At 55.9% G+C, this 25,553-nt stretch overlaps 1 protein-coding gene across 2 annotated transcripts in view; it reads left to right on the top strand.

Moving 5' to 3' along the window:
* The first annotated feature begins 720 nt into the window (after positions 1-720).
* Positions 721-25,553, top strand: part of CNTN2 (contactin 2) — a 31,998-nt gene continuing 7,165 nt past the window's right edge. Inside the window, exons 1-18 of one of the 2 annotated variants that reach the window (XM_059996099.1) lie at positions 721-846; positions 9,609-9,764; positions 14,050-14,194; positions 14,278-14,453; positions 14,615-14,710; positions 15,091-15,300; positions 15,573-15,672; positions 16,815-16,990; positions 17,395-17,531; positions 17,973-18,102; positions 19,475-19,625; positions 19,747-19,874; positions 20,428-20,603; positions 21,127-21,247; positions 21,751-21,909; positions 22,391-22,540; positions 24,649-24,719; positions 25,036-25,270. In XM_059996099.1, the coding sequence (XP_059852082.1) occupies positions 9,686-9,764; positions 14,050-14,194; positions 14,278-14,453; positions 14,615-14,710; positions 15,091-15,300; positions 15,573-15,672; positions 16,815-16,990; positions 17,395-17,531; positions 17,973-18,102; positions 19,475-19,625; positions 19,747-19,874; positions 20,428-20,603; positions 21,127-21,247; positions 21,751-21,909; positions 22,391-22,540; positions 24,649-24,719; positions 25,036-25,270 (2,440 nt within the window). In that variant the 5' untranslated portion in view covers positions 721-846; positions 9,609-9,685. Of the gene's footprint in view, positions 847-9,608; positions 9,765-14,049; positions 14,195-14,277; positions 14,454-14,614; positions 14,711-15,090; positions 15,301-15,572; positions 15,673-16,814; positions 16,991-17,394; positions 17,532-17,972; positions 18,103-19,474; positions 19,626-19,746; positions 19,875-20,427; positions 20,604-21,126; positions 21,248-21,750; positions 21,910-22,390; positions 22,541-24,648; positions 24,720-25,035; positions 25,271-25,553 lie in introns of those variants that run through there. The other variant, XR_009516830.1, reaches the window with a different exon arrangement.

Genomic DNA, 25,553 nt, shown 5'->3' with positions numbered 1-25,553 from the left:
AATAATACTTATAACCCATGAAATTATATACATGAAAATAGTAAACCTGGAGGCATGCGATTTAAATTTGTTAAGGTACTTTCACTATCTATTTTTAAATTTCCTCTAATGTTCGGATATTTTGACCAAGAGCCCGTGTTACTTTTATAAGCAAGGGAAACAATAAAAATAAACACGTAAGGTGGGCAACGGAGGCAGCCCTCCACCCCACTTGCTTTGCGCCACTAACTGGGGATTTCTGATTCGCAGCCCTTCCTCTAATAGGGGATTTCTGGAGGAAACAAGGAGTTTGCCTCCATAGGTCTCTAGGGTTTGAGGATAGGAGCCACTTTCTTTTGCCTCCTCACCGCACCCCTCTCCAGCCCTTCCGTTCTGGGCTGGGCAGGGAAGGTGGGGGCAGGCAGGCCAGACAGCGCCAGGAGCTGAGCTGCCCATGCATTATGGAAGACGCGGGCGCCTGGCTCGCTCCCTAGCCCTTAAATGACAGCAAATGAGGTAAAGCCAGGAGGGTGGGGACGGGAAGGGGGTGGGAGGGGGGCAGAAGGAAGCGGTCTCCAGGGCCCCGAGCGAGCGTCGGGAGCCAGCCAGTGAGCGGAGCCTGGGAGAGGGAGGAGCACATCTTGATGCAGAGATGCTGCAGTGGCTCCAGCGCGCGCGCGCGCGCGCACACACACACACACATACACGCGCGCGCGCGCCCTCACCCGCCGCCGCCACTGCCGCCGCTGCCGCGCCAGGACAGCAGGGATCAGCTGAGGCTGAGGCGAGCCGGGAGGAGAGGAGGGCGGCCCAGGGGGCTATGAGCAGCGTCCACCTACCCCAGCCAACACCCTTCTTTCAGCCCAGGTAGGTGCCAACCGCTTTTGTCTCCTCCAGTCCTGGGGCTTCCCAGGGCGCTGCTGTGGGCAGGGGCTCCGCGTTCAGTTTCCTGGCAACTTGGGAGGGGGCAGGGACAGGGCAGGAACCCCAGCTGGCTGGCAGGGGCCAGTCTGACTTCTCACCCCAGCCCCACAGGGGCCACCAGGACTGGAGATGCCCTCCGCCCTACGTGGGTGGCATCCTTCAGGGCCCTAGCAGGCCAAGCCTGGCCCGGAACCTGGACCCCAGCAGTGTGTCCAGGAATTCAAGCCACAGGCTGGTAGCAACAACTGCCTCCGGAGAGGGCAGAGGCTATGGGCCTGCCCCACACCCCTGGTCCAGGGCTTGACTCTCCATGAGGACAAGTCCCAGACCCTGACCTGCGCCCAGATATCCCTAGAAGGAATTGAGCCTGACTGCCCAGACTTGAGGTCCCCCTGGGTCTGCCTGTGCAGGGTGACCTCTTTGCAAAGTCTTGCTTCTGTTCGGCAGAGGGGAAGGCTGTGGGAGACAAGGAGAGACTGGAGCACAAGTTTGGGCAAAGCCCTGTCCTGGAGCGGGGACATAGGGAGGAGAAACTGAGGCAAGTCACATCCCTTCCCCCCTCCCCAACCTTATCTTCTCCTCGGATCCCTCCCCCTCAGCCTCACCGATGGGAAGAAAGGATTTGCAGAAGTTTGGCTTTCCAGTGGGGAAAGGGGCTAGGCTAGAAGGGGGAGGGGTACCATTTAGGGGGTCTAGAAAGAGAGGGCAATCCTTCTGTCCAGCACTGTAGGGCTTACATAATAGCCAGTGGTGGGGGAAGCAGCCCCAGCCAGTGCCCAGAGATGAATCCCATCACCTTCTCCAGGAGGGATTCCCAGGTCTGGGAGGCAAGGAGTGGGGTGAGCTAAGACAGTGCCTGTGGAAGGAGGGTCCTGACCCTACACAGGGAAAAAGCCAGGGACCCTTCAGCCACAGAGCACTGGGGGCTGAGCCTGTATCCCAGGAGGAAAAGTTGTCAGTCAAGGTTGTTTGGAGGTTTGGGAATCTAGACAGACCAGGATGGAGTGAACTGTGAGTACCCACAGCCCCTGCCCTGGAGAAGGGCAGGTTTTTTAGCCCCCAGGTTTCCTGCCCTTAACTTCCCCCACTTCATGTCCAGCCTGCAACTGGTCAGACTCTTATCACCCTTTCCTTTCAGCCTGACTCCCCAAGGCCCCAAACTCCCTTCCCATTCCAGCTGGCATCCTTTCTCTTCTGCTCAAAGGGAAGCAGTAAGAGGAAGAGCCCAAATAACCCAGGAGGTCGGTGATCTGACATCACTCTGGGCAGCAGTCTCAGGCTCCTCTCCCAACCTCCTGCCTGGAGAGCCCCTACCTCCACTTAGCCTCTGAGTCCCCGCCTCCCAGTTGCACTCAGAGGGAACCAGACGGAGCCACCGGAACCTGTGGGAGAGGCTGGAGGTGGAGCAGGGAGATGGTGCCCTGACTCCTGTCCTCGGGGGGAGGGAGTTCTTCCCTTAGACACAACAGCATCCATGCCCTTCCCCAGGGTGCCCCAAGTTAACCCCTTCTAGCCAGGCTGCAGGACCACTCAAGGAAGGCTTTGACCACAAGGTCAAAGTTCTTCCTAATTTCCCATGAGATCTATCAGGAGTTGCCAGCCGGCAAGAGGGAGGTGGGAGGTGAGACAGACAGGGAGGGGCCGCAGAGCCCACGGCATCAAAGTCACCCAAGATCCACCTGTCCTTCTGGGGCTCACCATGAGCAGTGAGGGGAGCAGGGGTGCACTGCCCTAGGAAAGGTGTCCCCTGCTCTCGCTCTCTCTTATTCCCCACGCGTCTTCTATGCCCCACCCGGCCAAGCTCTCTCCTCGCATTCCCTTCCTGGTCGAATGCACTCCTCCACCTACCCCGCACCGTTCCCCCTGCCAGATTTCACTCCTTATGCAACTCCATTCCAGCACCTTCTCTGCCAGCAGTTGTTCAAATAGAGACACGTGTGGGATGGGCCTCTGAAGAAGTGTGCTCAACGGGATGGTTGCACACATTGTCTCTGACCAACTGACCACACTTGCTCCTCAGGAGTAAGTACAAAGAAGGAGGTACCCCCAAGGTATCCTCTCTGACTTTAAGGCCATCAGGGAAGCAATACCTTTGGGGTGGTTTGGAGAATGCACTGTGCCCCACCTCCCAGAAACATCTTCAGCCAAATGTTTGTGAGAAAGCTTATCTACACACATTTATGCCTGAGGTTGGAACCACAGGGCTGAGGACTGATACACAGGGAAAGAAGAACTAGAGCAAAAGATATGCCAGTGAAGCAGGAGGGATTGAAGCTAGACTGCAGGAGACACTTCCTCACCAGGAAGACGTGCCATGAGGAAGTAGGGCAACCTCCTTTCCAATGACTCTGTGAGGGTGTGGAGAACTGGGGTCCGTCCAAGCTTAGAGACAGTTCTGCCTAGAAGTAGAGTTTGGGCTAGGTGACCTGTTAATTTCTCCCAGCCTCAGGTTATCCTCTTGCAAATGGTACAGGGGGAGGTGACTCAGGAATCCATAAGAAGACAGACATCCTTTTCTCTCCCTCCTGCATGCTGACCACCTCTCAACCTTCCGGACCTCCCTAATCTAGACCAAACCCCCCAGGACTTTGCTAACTTGGAACATTCATGGGAGTTCCCATGGGTTCTGTGCCCCAATGGTAACTGTCCTGGAGTAAAGAAGTACTTCCATGGGTTTAATGAGTTCTCCTGATGCAAAATGAGCCCATGTTTCCTTGTTTACCCAGAGAGGATGCAAACAAAAGCAAAAGTGTGTGACATTCTCACCCAAAACTGAACACACTCTATCCCAGAGCATGTGCAAACCCAAGTGCACCTCAGCATCTTTATCTGATGAGCTCCACCCCACACTTGGGGCACACATCCAGATGAAACCTGCTGGGTCTTCTCCAGCCTAGCCCACATCCTCTCAATGTCCACCGACCTCATAGACCAAAAGGCTCCCGACACTGGCTCTGGCTGAAGGGTGGCCTTCCTGCGGTGCAACCCAACAGGTACAGTTAATCTGGGCCCTAGAGTGGAAACTAGCCTGAGGGGAGGAGCAAGTTCAAACCCACCTCGACCAGGCTTGGTTCTGAACCAGCCGTCCAGGAATTAGAGGGAGTCACCTCTCAGCAGAGATGAGGGGACATGCAAAATTGCTCCAGTAATTTCTTCCCGATTTGGATCTTCTGAACCAAGTTGAAACAATCGCTCCTATGCCTGATGTCTCAAAAGGGCCTCCCTCCCAAAGCCCTCACTCATTCTGCCCCCAGACCCCACACGGAGTAGGCAGGCAGGTAGGAAAACCTCGAGTCTGGGTGCTACTTGCCCGCCCCCAGGTCCTCCCAGGAGAATGCAAGGCTCTCCCCTTCTGCCCACTCCCCACTTTGAGGGGTCTCTTCAGTGGAGAGGGTGGGGACAGAAGGGCCAAAGACTCCCGGCTGCAGATCAAGGGCCGGACTTCCCCGGCCCCGTGCCGAAAGCTCAGGCAAACCCACGAGCCTGGGAGTCACAGCTCTCCCCCGAGGGCACGGCAGTGCCAGGGCTGGGGCCTCAGGGAACCAGCTGCGAATACAAAGAGGCTGCAGAGAACACCGAGGGGTGGGAGGAGAGGGAGCACACAGAGCAGGCTGGGGAGGGACCCAGCTGCAAGGCCGCCCTGTCACCAAGCAGTCCCTGTCCCCCAGTGGGGACTGAGAAGGTCCCTATCCCACCCAAATATGCCCGGAGGACCTCCTCCAGCTCAGGGCACCAGCCCCGCCCGCACCGAGGCCTCTCAACTGCAGTCCTCTTCCTGCCAGCTCCTGCCACCAGGCACGCGGGCCCACCAGGCCACTGAAGACACCCCATCCTCCCAGGGGGTGTGGGCATGGCTCAGACCTTCCCGGAAGACAGTGGTCCCGTCCCAGGTGGCAATTCCTTTCGTAGGCAGAGTCCCCCTCCCATCGTACACCCCACAGGCAGGAGGTGCAGTGGCTGAGGTTGCGCACCTGTTTGGGGGGCCCGCGTGGGTGTCCGAGCCAGGTGCTCTCCTGCACACGTGGTGTCTGGACGTGTCTCTGTGTGTCCTTGTGCCTTGTGTGGAACGGCATGCCCGCCGGTGCTGGCCCAGGCCCGCCACGCCTGTGGGGTACAGCCCAGGGAGTCTGTGGGAGACTCTCAGCGTTCTCGACACATGTGAGCCTGGCCCGAATGTCGCGACTGTGTGGAAGTGAGCCCGACCCACAGCCGGGCCCAGTGTCTGTCGACACACTTGTGTGTCCCTCGGTGTGCTGGGGTCCGTGCTCGAGGCCCATGACGGTTCTCAGTGATGAGCTCTGATCTATCTCAAGCGCTACTATGGGCTAGGAATTGTGCTGACCTCACAGGGTCCCGGGAGGTGGGTACTACCCCTCTCATCCCCATTTTGCAGATGGAGACTGAGGCTCAGAGAGGTTAAGTAATGAACGTAATAACTGGGGTTACGCTGGTTAGTTATACTAAGGTTACACTGGCTAGTAAGTGTCAGGTCTGTCAACGCAAGAGCCCACCCCACTAAGCCAGCGTGCTGTGCTGCTAGGTGGAGCACGGTGGGGACACGAGGGGCTCCTATAATACCTGTCAGCTTACAACAAGTCACTTAGTCTCTGCCCTCAAATGGGCTCCAAACTCCTTCTTTTCCTACCACCACCCATCCCAAAGCTGCTCAAATCTCCATTGTCCAGGGGGAAGGAGAGACAGGCTTGGGGCCAGGAGCTCAGTACCCCAAGGGAAAGCACTTGGGTGGAGTGTGTCTTTCATTTTCCGACTGCCTCTGTGCAAGGGCCCTCAGCCAGCAAGCCCTGGAGTCCAGCTCACAGCCTTCCATCCCCAGCTGTCCTCCGGGCCCTTTGTCTCCTGGGCCCGGCAATTCGGCCAGCTCTCCCTGGTCTCCCGGAACCCCAAGCAGCCTATGAGCCCCCCACGTTCTCCCAGGACCGGCCCCGGATGGTGACAGCCTGTGTCCGCCTGTACCAGCCTGTGCCTGCACCCCTGCACCAGGGCAGCTGGCCGGGGCCAGGCCTGGCTGGCTCAGGGTCCACAGGGCCAGCTCTAGGCCTGGCATAGCTCCACGCCGGCCTTGCACTTGACAAAAAGGCCTCCTCCATCCTGGGTATTCTAGAATGTGTCACAGGGCAGATGGTATGGGGAGACGACTGGCCCATGCAGCTCGTGAGCACATCCCCTGCTGCACTCAGCTGGGCAGGGAACTCAGCAAAGGCGGTGTTTTTATTCCTGCCTCCCCAGCACTTAGCACAATGCCTGGCACATGGTGTTAAATACGCAGTGGGAATGGACGCAGAACAAGGCTGCATGCCAACTGCCTCGTGTCAGGGAGGAAATAAGCTCCAACCTTTGACCCAAGCTCTGGGGGGTGGGGATGTGCGTTCACACAAGGCCTTAGCACGGAGCGGGCTTGGCTCAATGTACATCTGATGGGGTTGATCAGCCTCTAATGCTCCCCGAGGGCAACCCTAGGTGCTTCCTGGTACCAGCCCCGCCCCGACCCATGTCTCCTCTGAGGCTGCAGGTCTCAGGCCCCAGGGGGTGCCCAGGGCCCTTGAGCCCCGAAGTGACTGATAAAAGTCCAGGATTAAATCGAAGTTTAGGATGAACAGAGGGATTGTATTATCCATGATGTATGGTAATTACTTATGTTAAGAGAGATACCAGATAATTCTGACCACTGTGGGGTGGAGGTGAATGATCCAGGGTGCAGGGCTCCTGGTAGATCACCGGGAAACAAGGCAGGGCTGGGACACAAGACACAGACACACAGATACACACACACACAGAGGCATATATTCAATACACAAAGACCAGATATACTCATACACAGACACATGCATATACACAGAGACACAAGAACAGACCACACATGTACACAGGGACATAGAGACAGAACACACAGATACGCACAAACATCACACACATGCGTACACACGCACACACGCACACCCACCCCACTCTCTCCAGCACTGCTGGTGGGCAACAGCAGACGGGCAGCAGCAGACTCGTCCCTGGAGTCTCCAGCCCCGGCCGCAGGTCCCTGCCCGTCTGTTTCCGTTTTGCTCGGACACACTCAGGATAAGTGCCTGTCTCCCCGAGCCCACACCCTACCCCCTCGCTGAGCTCTCAAGACTGGCAGGCAGACAAAGGGCAGGAAGCAAACGATGACTGAGCACCTTCTCTGTGCCAGGCTCCGGACGGGGCACACCTGTGCCAAAGGGGTGTTTTCAAACTCTTCGGAGCTGCGGAAACCTTTGAGTAAAGGGAACCTCAGAGGGAAGTCCAGCAGATAAAGCAAGTATAAGTGGAGTTGCTCTGGCTGAAGTGGGGAGGGGGCCTGGTGCCCCATCTTCTCTCCACGCCCCTATCCCCACCGCTACCCGAAGGCAAGTCCAAACAGCCCCAAGACTGCCTCTGCAGGGCACTCTGTACCTCACTCCACACTCAGAACAGCTCTGCAAAGGAAGTGTTACGATCTCCACTGCGCAGATGAGAAAACTGAGGTCCACCAGGGGAGAGAACTTGTCCAAGCTCCCAACACTGTTAGGAGATGAAGCCAAGGTCACCAACTCCTGTCCATCGATTCCAACGCCTGTTGTGGTTCCCAGTGCCCCAGTGGCTCCCTATCATGAGGACAGCTTCCTGCATTTGTGTACCATCCAGGGTCCTGTTTCTAGATTCTTCCATGGCTAAGCACCCTGCTGACCCCAGTAACCTGAGAGCATGTGTGAGAGTGTATGTGTGTATGAGAGAGAGGGAGGGAGTGTGTGAGTGAGAGACAATTTGTGTGAGAGGGCGTATGAGGGGTGTGTGTGTGTGTGCGTGCCCTGGGGTTGCCCTTGGGCAGCACTGAAGACTGGTCAGCCCACTGTGTGAGTGTGAGTGTGAGCATGTGACGTGCAGGCACACAATCACAGCTGTTCTCAAGCAGTTAAGTACAACACACAAGTGATACCTATTCTGCGCTGAGGGTGCTGGGGGCGTGTTGGACGGGCTGGAAGTGCTGAATCTCTGGGTTCAAGCCTGGAACTGAAAGTGGCAAGGATAGGGAAGGACAGGTGGAGAGGTGGCACCTGGCCCCCTTTCTGACACAGGGAGGTGGGTATGAGGCTGGAGTTGGGGCGGGGGAGGGAGTGCCATCTGTTTAAACACCACTCCCGCCACTCGAATCGGAACACCAAGCTTCTCAGCCTATATCCTCCCTGACGGGCCCTGGGCCCACTTCTCCCCTCTCTTCCCCCCACCCCTTGGCTGCTCCTTCGGTGCCAGCTGTGGCTGTTGGGAAGGCAGGAACGGGTGGTGGTGATCAATATTGAGGTTTAAGGGCATTTGGGAGCCCTCTATTTCCTGGGGAATAGAGCCCGCAGTGAGGCCGGGAGATCCTGAGCTTGCACCGGTCTTCGGACTCTGCACTGGCCCTAGAGGCAGACTCAGGTCATCAGCAGCCTGCCATCTCCACCTCCCCACTCCCACCCAGGGGCAGCGTTCCCAGGCCCTCGGCCACCCTGCACTCTCTGGGAGAATCACAGTCTCAGAGCTGGAAGAGACGCTAGAGAGCACCCATTTTACAGATGAGGACGCTGAGGCCCAGAGATGGCATGGGTCTTGAAGCCAGTTAGTGGAAGAGCCCCCAGCCGGGCTCGCTCCCTCAACCTTAGATCACCTCCTTCTGCTCTTAGTTTTCTGCAAAGCAGGTAGCAGGGCAGAGAAGCGGAATATGCAGCAGGGCGATCTGGCCCCCAGTAGCCTGGGAGCCCAGTGACCCAGACTCAGTCTGATAACCAAGAAGCAGGCCCCTGAGATCCCACACTCCCCCCACCCCAAACTGGGCAGGACAGCCTGGAGATGGGGAGTCGGTGGAAGGCTGGACCTGCTCTCCCCCCAGGATGAGGCCCCCCTCTCTCAGACTGATGGAGGGGGGCTCTGATTTGCTCTCGGTGCCCCCCAGGGAGCAGGTTCTTCAGGGCTCCAGGATCTAACCAAATCTCCGCTCATCTCGGCAAGAGGGAGGCTCCTCTAGGAGCTGCGTTAACTCTTTCGGCCCAGAAGGCCTGTCCAGGCCCACTAGCCCATCTGGTTGGGAAACCTTACTAAGGGGGCCAAGGTTATGGCTCCATCATGTACAGTACCTAAGTGCCTTACCTGGGGTCCAGGTGAGAGGGTGTGGGCGAATCAATGAAACCCCTCCTCACTGGTAGAAAAACAGGCTGGTTCCCAGAGACTTGCTGCAGCTCCCAGAGGGGCTTATTACCCCCAACCCAGGCAGCTGTGTGCGGGGCAGGGGAAAGCGGGCCCGATTCCTAGAAGATGTTACTAGTTCCCCAAACCCAGGCACGGGCCCTGCTCTCTTCTGGCCCTGCACTGAGAGCTATTACCGGGTGAGCAGGCGCTGGCTTCTTGCCTCCCAATTAGTCACTGCTTTCACTCCCTGAGCAACACCCTGCTGGCTGCACGGGAGGTGGGGTGAGGGTACAGGGCAGAGCCAGACTCCCAGGGGGCCAGCAGGAGGCACTCGGCCCTGGGAAGAGCTCCTTGGTAATGGCCAAGCCCCTTCCCCTGGGGCCCTGGGGAGGGTGAGAGCAATTCCAGCCCCTCCCCAGGCTGAGGCAAAAGCATCGCCGCTGACCCAGATGTACCTGGAGCTGGGAGGGGCGCTCCTCAGCTCAGAGTCCTCCCCCGCCTTTCTGCCTCCCTAGGTCCTTCTCAGCCTCCAGCCAGACTCTCCCTGTGCAGGGCTGAGGCTCCTCTCCTCCTCTCCCCACTTCTGCCTGGAATGCTCACCATGGGGACACCTGCCAGGAGGAAATCACACTTGCTAATGCTGGCCGCTGTGGCCCTTGTCTCCACTCCAGGTAAGAGGGCTTGTCTGGACTCCGAAGCCTAGCGGGCATGATCACAGCGTTATATCACTGCTATTATGTTAGTGATGTGACTACAGAAATAATTGACTGCACTGCGTGGCACTCCAGTTTGAGGCCATTTCCTTATAAAAGTTTCCTGTTTGTGGAGTTTACTTTCCCTTTGAGATTAGGAGGAGAGGGAATGAGTCTTTGTCGTATTGTAGATGATCCAGAGAGGGCGAGGGACTTGCCCTGGGTCACACGGCGAGACTATGGCACAACCAGATCTCCATGACATCAGCCCAGAGTTGCAGCCTCTTAAGGCTGCAAGATTAAATTTAAAATTAGTTGCTTAGTTGTACTAGCCACATTTCAAGGCCTCATAGCCGTATTGGATAGCACCGTTTATAGAATATTTCCATCATCACGGAAAGTTCTATTGAATAGTACTGCTCTAGGGTGCCCTGACCACACAACTCTGGGAGGGTTCCTCAGGACAACAGTGAAGCCTGGCAAATGGACCAAATGTGGAATGGGATCTCGGAAGAGATGAGGCAGAGCAGGGCGTGGCCCAGGAAAAAGGCAGGAGGGACCCAAGCAAAAGTTCTCATGCCAGGGGTGCTTCAAGTGGGGAGAGGGGAGGAAGGCGTTTGGCAGAAGGAAAAGGAGGGTACGGAAAACCGAGCAGTGCAGCACAAGGGGCCCGGGCTGGCTGGATTCTGGAGAGTGGGCTAGGGAGGCGGTATGGGATCCCCAGGCTGTCTGAGCTGGGGGAACCTTCCAACAGCCTGCTGCTGCTCGGAGGGGCCTACTGGAACCGCTGCTTGGCCTCTCTGCCCTGACCCTCAGCCCGGATCAATAGACGTTTCTTTTTTTCTTAAAGATCTCCGTGGGAGAAAGGGTACCCATCCTCTGGTGTCCTTCTGGAGTTCTAGCTATACCTTAGGCTCCACCCCCCCACCCCCAACCCCACAGCCCCTGCAAGGCTGCAACCAGCACATTTTAAATTCTTCGTCTCACCAGGGAAGGACTCCACTGGCATAGTTTCAGATGTTCTCATTATGTCCTAACTGCCTCCCAACCCAGCATCCAAGTCAGTGAGGCTGCTGGGAAATAGGGGAGCCTCCCAGGCCCCCAGCTCCAGGCCTAGCTCCCAGTGCCAGGGCCCCCCAGATCTGGAGGAGCTGCTGGGCTGGGGAGCCCAGGCTGCAAGGGGCAGGAGACACCCACCCCAGAGAGAGTGGCGGACGTACCCGGGCTCCTCCGCGTTCCCCACCCTCAGGGTCAGTCAGTGCTGGGACCCCATCATCTGAGGTAAGCAGTATGTGCAGCCTCCGCGGTCCATAGACCCAGAGAGGCAGGAAGGCCAAGGGAGACGGGACCTGGTCTGCCACCTCCAGCAACCGCAGAGGCAGGAGCGGAACATCCCATGGCTGTTCCCACCCCCTAGGAAGGGGCCTCAGCTCTTGGCTGTCTTTGCGCACCTACCCTGGGGAGGCAGCTTCGGATTCCTGCACCCCAGTGCAAAGACGGGCAGCACGGCTTCCCCTCCACAGTCTCAGCTCCCTAATCTCCTTCCTCCATGAGATCCTGAAACCTGTGTTTGGGGGAGCAGAGTTGTCAGGATAGGGATTCAGGAGAGAATCAGAGAGGATGCCGAACAAGGACAGCACAGAGTGGGTGGCTTTCCCTGGGAGTGTGTGTGTGTGAGAGAGAGAGAGAGAGAGCGAGAGAGAGAGAGAGAGAGAGAGAAAGTGCATGTGTGGGTGGATGTGTGTGTAGCCTCAGAGGGAGGTGTGGGGTGAGTGCGGGTGTGTCTGTGGATGTTTGAGAGGGTGGAGATGTGAGTGCGTTATTATTGCATGGGGGGCATGCTACATTTGGGGGGATGATGAACGTGTATAGAAGGCCTTACACACAGCGCATGGCTCTCAACTCTATCCGCTCCTCAGAATGCCCGTGAGGCCCTTTTAGAATCTAGATTCCTGGGCCTCACTCCTAGAGATTCTGATTTGGGACCTCCAGGATAGAGCAGCATCTCTGATGGTCCTGATGGGAAACTGAAGTCAAGAATTCTGAGCCCTGTGGTTAAGGACGCTGGCTATGGGGGGAGGCTGGCCAGGGTCCACACCCCTAGATCTGCTCCTTCTCTGTGTGACTTGGGGCAAGTTATTTCACCTTCGAAGTCTCAGTTTTCACATTAGCCAAACGAGAAAATGGCACTGGCTACTTTGTAAAGAGGTTATGAGAAGGAAATGTGGAGCATGGTATTTGGTAAAGAGTTAGCCCTCGATAAATAGCATCTATTCTGTTATTATGAATGCCTAGATGTAGATAAAAATAAGTATATGTGGACATTTGTAGCCATACGTGCATGGGAACGGGTGTGTGTATAAATGTGTGTATCTGACTACTGGAGTAGCTTAGAGAGTCATGTATGTATATATGTGTGATGTCTGTGTGCATATAAGGAAGTGTGTATACGTGAGAGGTGGAAAGCATGTGTCTGTGGATATTGGGTGAGGGTGTGTATATGGCTGAATGCCGGAGAGAAAGCTTTTTCTGTGCTTTTATCAGTGTGCCCCGGGCCCACTCAGCCACCATCCGCCCCCCTCCCCCCCCCCCACCATCCAGACAGAGTTACTGGAAGCTGCTATTATGCAAGGTTGTTCCCAGCAGCCTGGCTGCCTCCGCTACCCCTCCTTTCCCTCCCCTCCCGGCAGTCCCAGCTGGGGCAGGGGTCCCTACCCTCCACCACCATCATTAACTTAGGATTAAGCTGGGCTCTCCAGCCGAGAGGATGCGCTGCCATCTCCGAGGCCTGGGGCGGCGATGAGGGACAGTGATGGGTGGTGGGGAGGGCGGATGGGGGATGCCATTTCAGGGAGCCCTGCCTCCTTCCTCATTCTGAGAGCTGCTTGACAGCTGCCATCACTCCCAGGGGTCCAAGGCTGGGCCTCAGCTGTGGCACGGGGCCCACCCCCACCCCTGGACCAGGGCTGACAGCTGGATGCACCGGGAGAGCAGGCACTAATTGGTTAATGGGGATCCCCCACGACCCACCAAGGAGGGCCTGAACTCAGCTTCATGGAGGGTTAGGAGCCAATTAGGGGTGGCCTGGCTCCTGCCTGACACCACAAAGGCAAAGAATGACCGGCCACACCAGTCCGCAGACAGAGGCAGATGTGAAACACTGCCCTCTGCCTCTCAGAGCCTGCCCCGGTGAGCCTGGACAAGGGGACATGGAGAGCAAGGCATCTGCCCCAGGAAGGGGCCAGGCAGGAAAATGCCATTTGCATGCGGGATACCCATTTGCCCAGCAAATTCAGGAACCCGAGGTCTAGAGCTGCGCGTGCCACAGGCTTGCCCTGTGACTGTGGGCAAGTCGCTCCCTTTTCTGGGCCTCTCTTTCTTGAAATGTCACAATGGAATTTTATAAAATGCCCCAAAGCAACGTGTACGTCATCCACCCACCACTGAGCCTTCCTCTTCCTCTGACCCCCACCCGGCCCCCTCACTTGGGTCCAGGAGACAGTGGCTGAGTACACAGCCTGTGTCAAGCTGAACCCTGCTACAGACCCTGGGAGGGGGGTTCATCTTCTTTCCATTTCACAGGTGAAGACGCTGAGGCTTAGAAGGGTCCTGTAACAGCTAATAGAGGCCCAGGGCCAGAGCACGTTCTCTCAGGACGCCCTCCCCAGAAGGAACACTAGGCTCCAGGGCCACACCTCCTCTCTCCCCCTTTTTAGCCAGTGGCTTCCATGCATCTCTCAAGGCCCATCTCACACCCTGCAGGTCAGCTCTTCCATGAGTCCCCTGACTGCTTCCACTCCGAGGGTCCCTGCTCTTGAACCTAAACCACTATTATGGCTCTCACCTACTGTCAGTTTTCTGTCTTCCTCCCTGGGTCGCAAGCTCCTTGAGGAAGAGGGACTGTGTCTTACTCATTTTGCTACACAGGGCCTCGCCCAGTGCTAAGTATACAGCAGGTACTCAATATCTGAGTATAGGAGGGGTGACTGACTGAACTAAGTGACTAGATGGGGTCTGCCCAATCTATTGAAATTCAAATTTTAATTAATTATAATCAAATAAAATTTAAAATCTGGTTCCTCAGCTGCACTAGCCATATTTCAGGGGCACAGTGGCTAATGGCAAATAGCTACTGTACTGGACAGGGCAGAAAATGGAACCTTTCCATCACTGCCAAAAGTTCTATTGGACAGCGCTGCCCTGGAGGCCAGGCTCCAGCTGGCCCCTAGGCCCTGAGACCTCTGGTGGTGTCCCCCATCTGCAGCTTGGAGCTCAGCCTGGGGATCCCCGGCCACCTTTGGGCCTGTCTTTGAAGACCAGCCCCTCGGTCTGCTATTCCCAGAGGAGTCCACCGAGGAAAAGGTGACACTGGCATGCCGTGCCCGGGCCAGCCCTCCGGCCACCTACAGGTGAGACCCTCGCAGTGGTGCTGGGAGGCCCTGGGCAGTGGGCAATTTTTCGTCACATCAGCCCCTCTCCGCCCCCACTGCAGGTGGAAGATGAATGGCACCGAGATGAAGCTGGAGCCAGGCTCCCGCCACCAGCTGATCGGGGGCAACCTGGTCATCATGAACCCCACCAAAGCCCAGGATGCCGGCGTCTACCAGTGCCTGGCCTCCAACCCAGTGGGCACCGTCGTCAGCAGGGAGGCTGTCCTCCGCTTTGGCTGTGAGCCCCACGGGGTGCCGGGACGCTTTGGGGTAGAGAAGACAGGGCTGGAAAAAGTGTCCAGAAGGGCGGGTGACTACTTCCCCATGGAGCCTGAGCTGGGGAGGGAGGGTCCCGCAGGCTTGGAGGACAGCGCCTGAGCACAGGGTCTCCACCTCCAGTCCTGCAGGAATTCTCCAAGGAGGAGCGAGACCCAGTGAAAACCCACGAAGGCTGGGGTGTGATGTTGCCCTGTAACCCACCCGCCCACTACCCAGGTGAGTCAGGCCCCTGGGCCATGTTAGACAGAGGGCACAGGAGGGGCTTCTGGCCGCTCAGCAGAAGAGGGATGGAATAAGAGGTGGTGAGTGACCCTTGGAAGCACTGATCCCGGGGTGCCCAACTCTAAATGATTCTGTGCCCCACCCCCCATCAGACTGGGAGGTCCCCAAGGGCAGGGGCTGTTTCCCCAGCAGACAGCACTCGCTGAGGGCAGAGATAAAGTCGCATCTTCCCTCTAGGTCTCCCCTCAGCCCCAGTTCAGAGCACAGGGACTCTCAGGACAGGGTCTACGGATCCCCAGCAGCGCGTTGAGGTCCTACCCAGAGTTGCTCCATTAGCCCAGCACCCCCAGTTTCCTCAAACTCCCCATTCCTAGGCTTGTCCTACCGCTGGCTCCTCAACGAGTTCCCCAACTTCATCCCTACGGATGGGCGTCACTTCGTGTCCCAGACCACAGGGAACCTGTACATTGCCCGGACCAATGCCTCAGACTTGGGCAACTACTCCTGCCTGGCCACAAGCCACATGGATTTCTCCACCAAGAGCGTCTTCAGCAAGTTTGCTCAGCTCAACCTGGCTGCGGAAGGTCAGGGTTAGCGGGCAAGGCGAGGAGGAGGGAGCTGAAGGGGTCAAGGGGTGTTGGGAAAGGGGGTCTTCCCTTTGAAGTTGTGAAGAGCAGCTCAAAGGGCACAGGGTCTGGGCCTGGACCCCAGGGTCTTCCTGCTACATGGCCTCAGACCCTTGCTGCATGCCCCCAAGCGGAAAGGGAGTCAAGAAAGTGTGGGCTCTGAGTTGTGCTGAGATCCTAAGCACAGGAGCACTCGATCTGGATCTGATGTGTGAACCCTCTCTCCCCAGACACCAGGCTCTTTGCCCCCAGCATCAAGGCCCGGTTCCCAGCAGAGACCTATGCGCTGGTGGGGCAGCAGGTCACCCTGGAGTGCTTCGCCTTCGGGAAGTGAGTGGTGGGGGAGGGAGGAGACAGGCCAGGGCACAGCCTCTCAGAGCCCCTCAGGGAGAGGGCAGGCAGGGCCGGCTCTCAGTCATCTCGGTGCCTTCGCAGGGTCTAGCAGAGTGCCGGACCCACGGTGGGTAGCAACCGCCACTCACTGAGCACTAACCCTCTGGGGGAGACACCTTCCCAGCAACGTGCATGATAGGCTCAGGCAGCTTATACAACACCCCAGGCTGGGGGCAGGTAGCATGGTGCGTGGACCCCAACCCAGCCTGCCTCGTTCAACTACTAGCTCTGTCACTTGCTGGCTGGGAGACCTTGGGTAAACCACTTAACCTCTCTGTGCCTCGGTTTCCCTATTTGTACATGGTGATAATAATAGTACCTACCTCATGGGGTTGTTATGAGGATTGAATGAACTAATATATGTACAGTGCTTAGAATAGCATCTGGTATTTAGTAAGTATTCTGTGGATGCTAACAGTTATCTCTTAAAATAGAAAATGTATAATAGAACTCTTACTCTCTCAGAAAAAGGACTCACTGGAACAGGGCTAAGCAAATAGCAGGTACTCAATAAATGTTTGTAGAATGAATGAAAGAATGTGATTTGTGCATTGGTCCCCTTCTCCCTCACATATCTCCTGTGGTTACCCAAGATGCCCCCTGCTTTGTGGAAAGTTATTGGGCTTCCAGAAAATCCATATTTAAAACACATGAAGGGTAATGCGTTACCTTGTAAGACTCACCGATACCTCAGTCCATTTTAGTACACAGATTACTAACAACTTAATCCCCTTTGAAAAGTAGAGGCAAGGCCCTGTTGGGGAGAGGAGGAAGGGGACCCATAAAGAACCGGATTGCAGGCCGCTGCTGAGGAGGGCAGGCCCAGAAGAGGCCAGGGCAGGGTGGGGTCAGCCATGAGGGCAAGTCAGCTTCAGGGAACAGACCACCTGTGCTCTGAGCCTCCCTGGGAGAGGCCCCTCCTCCTCTCCTGGCCGCTCTCCCTGTCTCTTCCCGGCCCTCCTCCCCGTCGTCCCCACCTGCCCAGCATCTCAGGGGGACCTGGGTTGGGGGAGGAGTTGCAGGCACAAGGGAGTCTGCCTAGCTCAACCCACCCCCTCTGGCTTTGTCTCCCCTGCCAGCCCCGTCCCCAGGATCAAGTGGCGCAAAGTGGATGGCTCCTTGTCCCCACAGTGGGCCACAGCCGAGCCCACCCTGCAGATCCCCAGCGTAGGCTTCGAGGACGAAGGCACCTACGAGTGTGAGGCGGAGAACTCCAAGGGCCGCGACACCGTCCAGGGCCGCATCATCGTGCAGGGTACAGAGCCGGACACCCTCGCCGCCTGCCTTCCCCTGTCCTTGAGGAAGCCGACCCAGAAGTCAGGGAGGAGATTAGGCAGCCCCTTGCTGAAACTTTCCTGCCCACGGGGTGCACTGGGTGGGTATGGGACCAGACGAGGCTGGTGCTGTGGTCATCTCAGAGCTTCAGTCAAGGTTGCAGAAAGCACATGGAAAGCATTAGAATGACTTAAGTCGCTAAAAGAGTTACTGGCAGTGCCAGTTGTCTTGAACCTGCTTCTCCCCACCCCGGAATGCGGCTGGCGCCCTCTGCTGTCTGGCGCAGGAGCTGCAGCCCTGCAAATCCAGTCCAGTTAATTCGCGGAGCTCCTCCCAGCTCCTCCCCAGCCCCTCCCCAGCCTTGCTCTCCCTTGCTCCCCGCAGCTCAGCCCGAGTGGCTCAAGGTGATCTCAGACATGGAGGCTGACATCGGTTCCAACCTGCACTGGGAATGCGCAGCCGCCGGCAAGCCCCGGCCCACAGTGCGCTGGCTTCGGGATGGGGATCCTCTGGCCTCCCAGGTAGGAGACCTGGGGCTTCCTTCCACACACACAGCACACCTTCCTCTGCTCACCTGGTTCCCTCACCCTCCAGATCTCCTCCCCTTCCGCACACTGGCAACCTTTCTGGGCCAATTAGGGTGCCACAGCGTAGTTCTAGGTGCTTCTCTCCATCCCAGAGTCACATGGCCTCAGGCTGGTCAACTGGATAGAGTCTGGAGGGTCCAGGGACCTGAGTTCAGGCCCAACTCAGCCACAAAAGCACTATGTGGTCCTGAGTGTGTCACCTGCCCCTCTGGCTTCCGGGTGCAGACGTGTGGGGAGGCCAGGGGAATCTGTGCGTCCTGGGATTCCAGGTGGCCCTGGATAGGACTGGGCATACAGGCACTCCCTCCAGGCAGCCCGGTCTCCACTGCATCCACCCCATAAGCCCCCACCCAGTGGTCCTGATCTTCTGCACAGGCCCGGGTAGAAGTGCTGGCCGGAGACTTGCGATTCTCCAAGCTGAGCCTGGAGGACTCAGGCATGTACCAGTGTGTGGCGGAGAACAAGCACGGCACCATCTACGCCAGTGCCGAGCTGGCCGTGCAAGGTAAGGGGCCCAGGGAGAGAGGACATCCCCGGGGACACCCAGGTGGGGGGCATTAGGGGTTGTGAGTTGCAGCATTTCTAAATGCACATGCTCACCTGGCAGTTTTCCTTAGTTTTCCAACAGCTTCTGAGTAGAACTCAGGGATTTAAGACAGGAGATGAGACACTAGATGGAGCTCCCAGAGGACAGGGTCTCTGGCTTGACCCGCGTCTGACGTGGAAAAGGAAATGTCTGCCGCCATGAAAAAAAAGTGGCAAAAGTCACTGAAAGCCAAATCAGCTAGATTTGGGTTTAATGCAGCCCCTTTGCCTGTGTGACCTTCGGGAAGTTATTAATCTCTTTGTGTTTCAGTTTCTTGAATAATAAAATGTGGGCAATAATAGCCCAGCCCTCATCCAGCTGCTGTGGGGATGAAAGGAGATGATAGAGCTAAAGCGTAAGGAACCTGCCCATCACATAACAGGTGCCCAGTAAATGTCAGCTAGTCCAGTATCCTTAGATGTGTGACTTAAGCTTGTAGTCTGTTTCCTCATCTGTAAAATGGACAGAACGGTACCTACCTCATCCAGTTGTAGTGAGGCTTAACTAAGACTCATTCATTCATTCAACCAATATTTCTTCAACACCTCCTAAGAAGTGAACACGAAAAATAAGGTCTCTGCCTTCAAATATCTTACAATCCAGTGGAGAGAGGGGGGCAAATAAACACAAAATCAAACAATTAAATAAGATAATTTCAGACAGCCATAAAAAATACAGTAAAGAAAATCCCGCAGAGTGCTGTGGGTAAGGTGGGCCAGTTAGAGGGTGGTCAGGGAAGACCTCTCTGAAGAAGTTGCATTTGGGATGTGAACCAACCATGTGAAGATCTGGGGGCTTTCCAAGCGAAATGTATAGTAAGTGCAAAGGTCCTGAGGCAGGAAAAATCATGTCATCTTCACGGAACCAAAAAAAGAAGAGGAAAAAAATGGCCCAGGTGATAGAGCACAATAAGTGAGGGAAGGAATGGAGCAAGATGTGATCTGAGAGGTAGGGACTCCTTTGTGAGCCCTTGGGAGGCGTTGGACTTCATTCTGAGTGTCTGTTTCGTGTTTTTAAAATGATATTCCTGGCAGCTGGGTGGAGAAGAGATTGTAGAAAGAAAATGCAAAATCAGGAAGGCCAACCAGCAGAGATCTGGTGGCAGTGGGGGTGATGAGGCGGGGCTGGATCCTGGCTATTTTGGAAGTGGTGCTGCTAGGGGGTCACTCGTGGATTGGCCATAGAGGGAACATAAAATGTTTAACATGTAGCCAGGTGACATCTGACGCCAGGGCAACGAGTGCTGGTTCGATTCCCTGCGTGACTGTGGGGCGCTCCCCCTTCCTTCCAGCACTTGCCCCTGACTTTAGGCTGAATCCTGTAAGGCGTCTGATCCCCGCAGCCCGAGGGGGAGAGATCGTTATCCCCTGTCAGCCCAGGGCAGCTCCGAAGGCCGTGGTGCTCTGGAGCAAAGGCACTGAGATTTTGGTCAACAGCAGCAGGTACCAGCCCCACCCCACCTGAGCAATTCCTGCTCACCCTCTCTCTCCCTGGAGGTGAGTCCCCTTCCCGTGACGACAGTGTGTCACTGGGTTGGCCAGATCTGCTCTGTCCTTGCTGCAGAGTGACTGTAACTCCGGATGGCACCTTGATCATAAGAAACATCAGTCGGTCAGATGAAGGCAAATATACCTGCTTTGCTGAGAATTTCATGGGCAAAGCCAACAGCACGGGCATCCTGTCTGTGCGAGGTAAGGACCATGGTTTGGCTGAGGTTGGTGACTCAGCCACCATGGGGTGCCGTCCCTCCTCGCCATTGGGCTCTTGTGTTCCCATGTTCCTCCTAGTTTGTTTGTTTGTTTGTTTTGCGGTACACGGGCCTCTCACTGTTGTGGCCTCTCCCATTGCGGAGCACAGGCTCCGGACGAGCAGGCTCAGCAGCCGTGGCTCACGGGCCTAGCCACTCCGTGGCATGTGGGATCTTCCCGGACCAGGGCACGAACCCGTGTCCCCTGCATCGGCAGGCGGACTCTCAACCACTGTGCCACCAGGGAAGCCCCTAGTATGGTTTTGAGGCTACCCCAGGATTCGGTTTCTCTTGGGACTGCCCCCAAACACCGCCATCCGGGATATGCTCCTGCCTCCCTCCCACGCACTCGCGGGGCGGCTGGGAGGTCAGGATGCTGTTGGCCACGCTGCCTGTTCTCTTTCCTGGGGCTCAAGACAGAGCCTCTCACCCTGCCCTGCCGCCCCTGCCTGGGCCTACTTCCTCCCCTTCCACTCAGGGGCCCTTTGTCTTGGTAGATGCAACCAAGATCACTCTAGCCCCCTCCAGTGCCGACATCAACTTGGGAGATAACCTGACCCTGCAGTGCCACGCCTCCCACGACCCCACCATGGACCTCACCTTCATCTGGACCCTGGATGACTTCCCCATCGATTTCGACAAGCCTGGGGGTCACTACCGAAGGGCCAGTCTGGTAAGGCCTGAGGCCAGAGAACCCAGGGCTCTTCTCTCCTTCTGGGCAGACAAGGGACCCACGAGAGCCATCAACACCCCCAAAGCTTTTCCCCTTTCCCCCAGGAATGCCATGATGGCAAGCTCATCCCTGGGTTCATAAGCACCCTCCCTTAGACGGGCAGTTCCCTGGATTCCACCCGACGTCTATGCATTTAGAAGAGGGTTAGGGTCAAACCTGGAATTTCACACACCGAGCAAGACTCACTCCCCTACTCTTGTTATCCTGCCCCCCAGCGCAGATGATATCACTAACTTGAACCATCACTGACTGTCTTCTGTAAAAAAAATGTCGTTTAATCCCCAGTGGTACCAAGTAGAGACTAGCTGATCCCTCCCACGGAACAGAGAGGAAGAGCGAGGTGCAAGGGGTCTGGGGAAGTAACAGAGCAGGGGACTCTGAGCCCTGCCTCCTGTCCCCTGACTCATGCACTAGCCAGGGCTGCTTCCTCTGACCCGCCCCGCTTCCTGTCCCCCGTGTGCAGAAGGAGACGGTTGGGGATCTGACCATCCTGAACGCCCAGCTGCGCCACGGTGGGAAGTACACATGCATGGCCCAGACGGTGGTGGACAGTGCATCTAAGGAGGCCACAGTCCTGGTCCGAGGTGATGGGTTTCCCACCCCACCCCCACCGTGACACCCTCAGAGGCCAGCTGGGCTATTCTGACCTTCGCTCCCTAACTAACTCCCACCTCTCCCTGAAAGCCGTGGGAAGGGCTCCTAACAAGTCTGTTGAGCTGAACTCATCCCGTGGTTCTTCGCAGGTCCTAAATGAATAAAATATTCTTTCTCCAAAGCTAAAATTGTAAAAAAATCCACTCCACCACATCCCAAGACTGGAGAACTTGCTGAGGCCAGAAGTTTCAAAGCCTCATGCTGGGAAATCTATACACATCTCTGTGAGAGAGCCTCTGTGACCCCTCCAGCCTTGGACACATCCTTCCTCCTCAAAACACCCCATCTGCCACTCACTACTGCCCCCATTCCTTGCCCTCCCAACCCGGTGTATGTTTCCTGCGCCCTCTGCTGCTCCCTCTTGGTACTGCACCAGCCCAAGCGAGCCTGAAGGAGGTTGGCTCAAATTTGTTGCTCTGACCTCTTGGTGCAGGTCCGCCAGGTCCCCCAGGAGGCGTGGTTGTGAGAGACATCGGTGACACCACTGTCCAGCTCAGTTGGAGCCGTGGCTTTGACAACCACAGCCCCATTGCCAAGTACACCCTGCAAGCTCGTACTCTACCTGCAGGGAAGTGGAAGCAGGTTCGGACCAGTAAGTGTGAGGCCCCACCCAGGTCAGTACTGATTAGGCCTGGCTGTAGGGGGGCGAGGGGGGGTGCTGGGGGTCAGAGGCCAAGGCTGAGCCTGGAGCTTCGAAGAGGGACAAGTGTAGACCCCCTGCCTGCAGGGAGCTCCCAGGCCATTAGGGAAGATGGTCACACAGGCGGCAGAAGAATGGGGAGAGGGTTGGAGAGGGAGGCACTCAGTCTGCACCCTTGAAGCACTGGCAGGACTATTAATGGGGCAATGAAAACATTCGTGGGGGTGTGGGATGCACACAACATCTTACAAAGGCTCCAAGGCAGGGAGGTCTACGAGTTTCCCAATCATTCCTGAAAAAGGTATTGAACTGTTAATATAGCGGGTACCACCGTGAGAGCTGGGTATAAAAAAGTGATTCATACCCAGTCCCTGCCCTTTCCATCTAGATCAGTAAATGAAGTGCAGAACACTGACTCCCTGGTGCCTTGCAGATCCCGCCAACATCGAGGGCAACGCCGAGACCGCCCAGGTGCTGGGCCTCACGCCCTGGATGGATTATGAGTTCCGGGTCTTAGCCAGCAACATCCTGGGCACTGGGGAGCCCAGTGGGCCCTCCAGCAACATCCGGACCAAGGAAGCAGGTCAGAGCCCTGGGTGAGAAGTAATGTCAGGGCACAGACCCTAGCCCTCCTTAAAGGGAGCCCCAAGCAAGCAGCAATTACATGGAGTTCCAACCCTGCTCACCAGGCTTCGGACTCTAACAAAACAGATGAGAAAGAAACACAAGTCAGAGCAAGGCCGCAACACTGCACAACGTACTGTGCCTTGGGCCACAGCCTGTCAGGGCTGGAAGCCATCCAGTCCAAACCACTCATTTAAAAAACAGGCCAACCTTACAACTGCATGTGAATCTACAATTGTCTCAAAGTAAAGAGTTTAATTTTTAAAAAAATGGAAAAACCATTCCATGTGAAGGAAGGGTCACACTGGCAGAGCCTGGACTTGAACCCAGGACCATGGGGTGATGGGCAGATATCCTCCCTGGAAGTGCACGAGCTGCAGGAATCAGTTAATGAGGAAGGTGTGTGTGTGTGTGTGTGTGTGTGTGTGTGTGTGTGTGTGTGTGTTGTGCAGGGCGCTAAGTAAGCAGCTGGTGCTCTAAGTCCTTCTTTAGATGGTTTCTTTGGGAGCAGGAAGAATGGACAATCTGCCCACAACCCTCCCTGAAAGGCAGGTAGGTGTCAGAACCTGAGTGGGGAAGGAAGGGAAGAGGTGAAGGGGAAGGCCCAGAATGAGAGCCCTGGGATCCTGAGACCAGCAGCATGGAATCAGGACCTGCCTCCCCTCCATACCCACCCAGGCCTGCCCCACTGAATGTGTAATGAGGGTCTGCCTTTTTGTGTCCATAAACATGGTTTCCTGTGTGCCCCATGCTGACTCTCCAGGCTCTTTCTGGAATCATTCAATATTTTTTACTTGTACCTCTCCTTTACTTGTAAAGAATTCCAGAAGGAGCACTTTCTTTGATTGAACTTGTTGGACAGTCAAAGGGTGAGGAGTGGTCTCCTTCACTGTAGTATCCAGGAGTTGAGCACAAAGACAGCTATGATGCAGAAGAAAGATGATGAGATTTCAAATCAGAAGAGCTGAGTTCAAATTCAAACTGTGACATTTATTAGCTGTGTGACTTCAGGCAAGTCACTTAACTGCTCTGGGCCTCAATCTTTCCACTCTGAAAAGGGTAATATTAATGCCTACCTCACAGGATCAAATGGGTAATGTGTTTAAGTGCCCTTTGCAAATGAGAAGGCCCTAAAGTATCATCAGAACGAAGTGATAAGTGTCCAGTTGCTGGATCATCTACAGAAATATTTTAACCCTCAGCCAAGTTACCCCCTGCCAAGCTTCACGATCTAATTAAATGCATTCTTGTTTTAATATCAGCCTTTTGAATACTAGAGACAAGTAGGAAATTAAGTCTGCCATGAAAATAAAAAAATAAAATAATAAAACAACCTGTAACCCAAAAGAAATGTTTTTTGGATTAACTGCAGTTCTGAATTATTTATTCCCCTTAATTTAAAGCAAATTAGAGTTGGTCTCTGCTACTTAGTTTAAACCAACAAGAGGGATCAAGATAATGATCATTTATGGAGTGTATACTATATGTATATGCTAGCCACTGTCTTGTTTAACTTTATTCTTCTTACAGCCTTTGAGAGAAACATTATTATCCTTATCTTACAGAGAGGGGAATCAGAGGCTCAGAGAGGTTAAGTAACTCGTCCAGAGAAACTCAGCTAGTAAGTGGCAGAGGTGGAATCTGATCTCAGGTCTGCTTGACTCCAAAGCCCACGTCCAGAGGGACTCTTGAAAGACAAAACCAGGTCCCATTGGAATAGTTTCAGAAGGATAGGTGTTAACTCTTCTCTAAATGTTTGGTAGAACTCACCTGTGAAGCCATCTGGTCCTGGACTTTTGTTTGTTGGGAGTTTTTAAATTACTGATTCAATTTCAGTACTGGTAATTGATCTGTTCATAGTTTCTATTTCTCCCTGGTTCCGGTTCAGTCTTGGGAGATTGTACTTTTCTAAGAATTTGTCCATTTCTTCTAGGTTGTCCATTTTATTGGCGTATAGCCAGGGCCCACTGGAAGGGTGTCCTTGTCCTAGGATGCTTTTTGGTCTCAGACTCAGAGCTTTTGTTCCCTCACTGCCCATTAACTGTCTGTGTCCCTTGGCCCTGACAGCCCCCTCGGTGGCACCCTCAGGTCTCAGAGGAGGCGGTGGAGCCCCTGGAGAGCTCATTGTCAACTGGACGGTAAGCTGCAAGGACAGAGGCAGGGCTATGCCTCCAGTTCTCTGGGGGGACAAGTTCTACCCCACCCTCACCCCCACCCGCACCTGGTGGGACTCGTCTCAGGAGTTGAGCAGCATGCAGAGAGGACCCAGACAGAGCCACTGCACGGTCCTGACTCCAGAGCAGACAAGGTCCCTCCCCTCCCCTGGTACCCACTGCAGGATGGAACCACTGCAGCCCTGGGGCCACCCCTCTTGGTGAAGGCTGGGTGGGGCTGGAGGACGGGCAGGAAAACGCAGCCGCGGCCCCTCGCCCATGCCACGCTCTTGCCCCTCAGCCCATGTCCCGGGAGTACCAGAACGGAGACGGCTTCGGCTACCTGCTGTCCTTCCGCAGGCAGGGCAGCACTAGCTGGCAGACCGCGCGGGTGCCCGGCGCCGATGCCCAGTACTTCGTCTACAGCAACGAGAGCGTCCGGCCTTACACCCCCTTTGAGGTCAAGATCCGCAGCTACAACCACCGCGGGGATGGGCCTGAGAGCCTCACCGCGATTGTGTACTCGGCTGAGGAAGGTGGGCCACCCCGGGGCCCATGCGGCATCCCCACCCCAGCAGCGTGTCCACGGGGTGTAGGGTGCGGGAGCGCTCCTCACACCCCTGCTAGGTTCCGCAGGTGGGGTGGAGAGGACACCTGGCTTCTAAGCCACTGGCTTCCTTCCTAGCCCTTGCTACCTCGTCTCCCCTCAGGCCTAGAGGAGGGAGGCTCTCTGGAAAGAGAAGTGGGCCCCGGGGAATGCTCTGCACCCTGCACCCTGGGCTCCATAAAATCCTAAGAGGGGGCAGTCCCAGCTGGCAG

This window comes from Delphinus delphis, chromosome 1 (assembly GCF_949987515.2).
Source record: "Delphinus delphis chromosome 1, mDelDel1.2, whole genome shotgun sequence".
Taxonomy (NCBI): Eukaryota; Metazoa; Chordata; class Mammalia; order Artiodactyla; family Delphinidae; genus Delphinus; species Delphinus delphis.
Note: the sequence above shows the minus strand (reverse complement) of the source record. Positions and strands in the feature narration are given on the sequence as shown.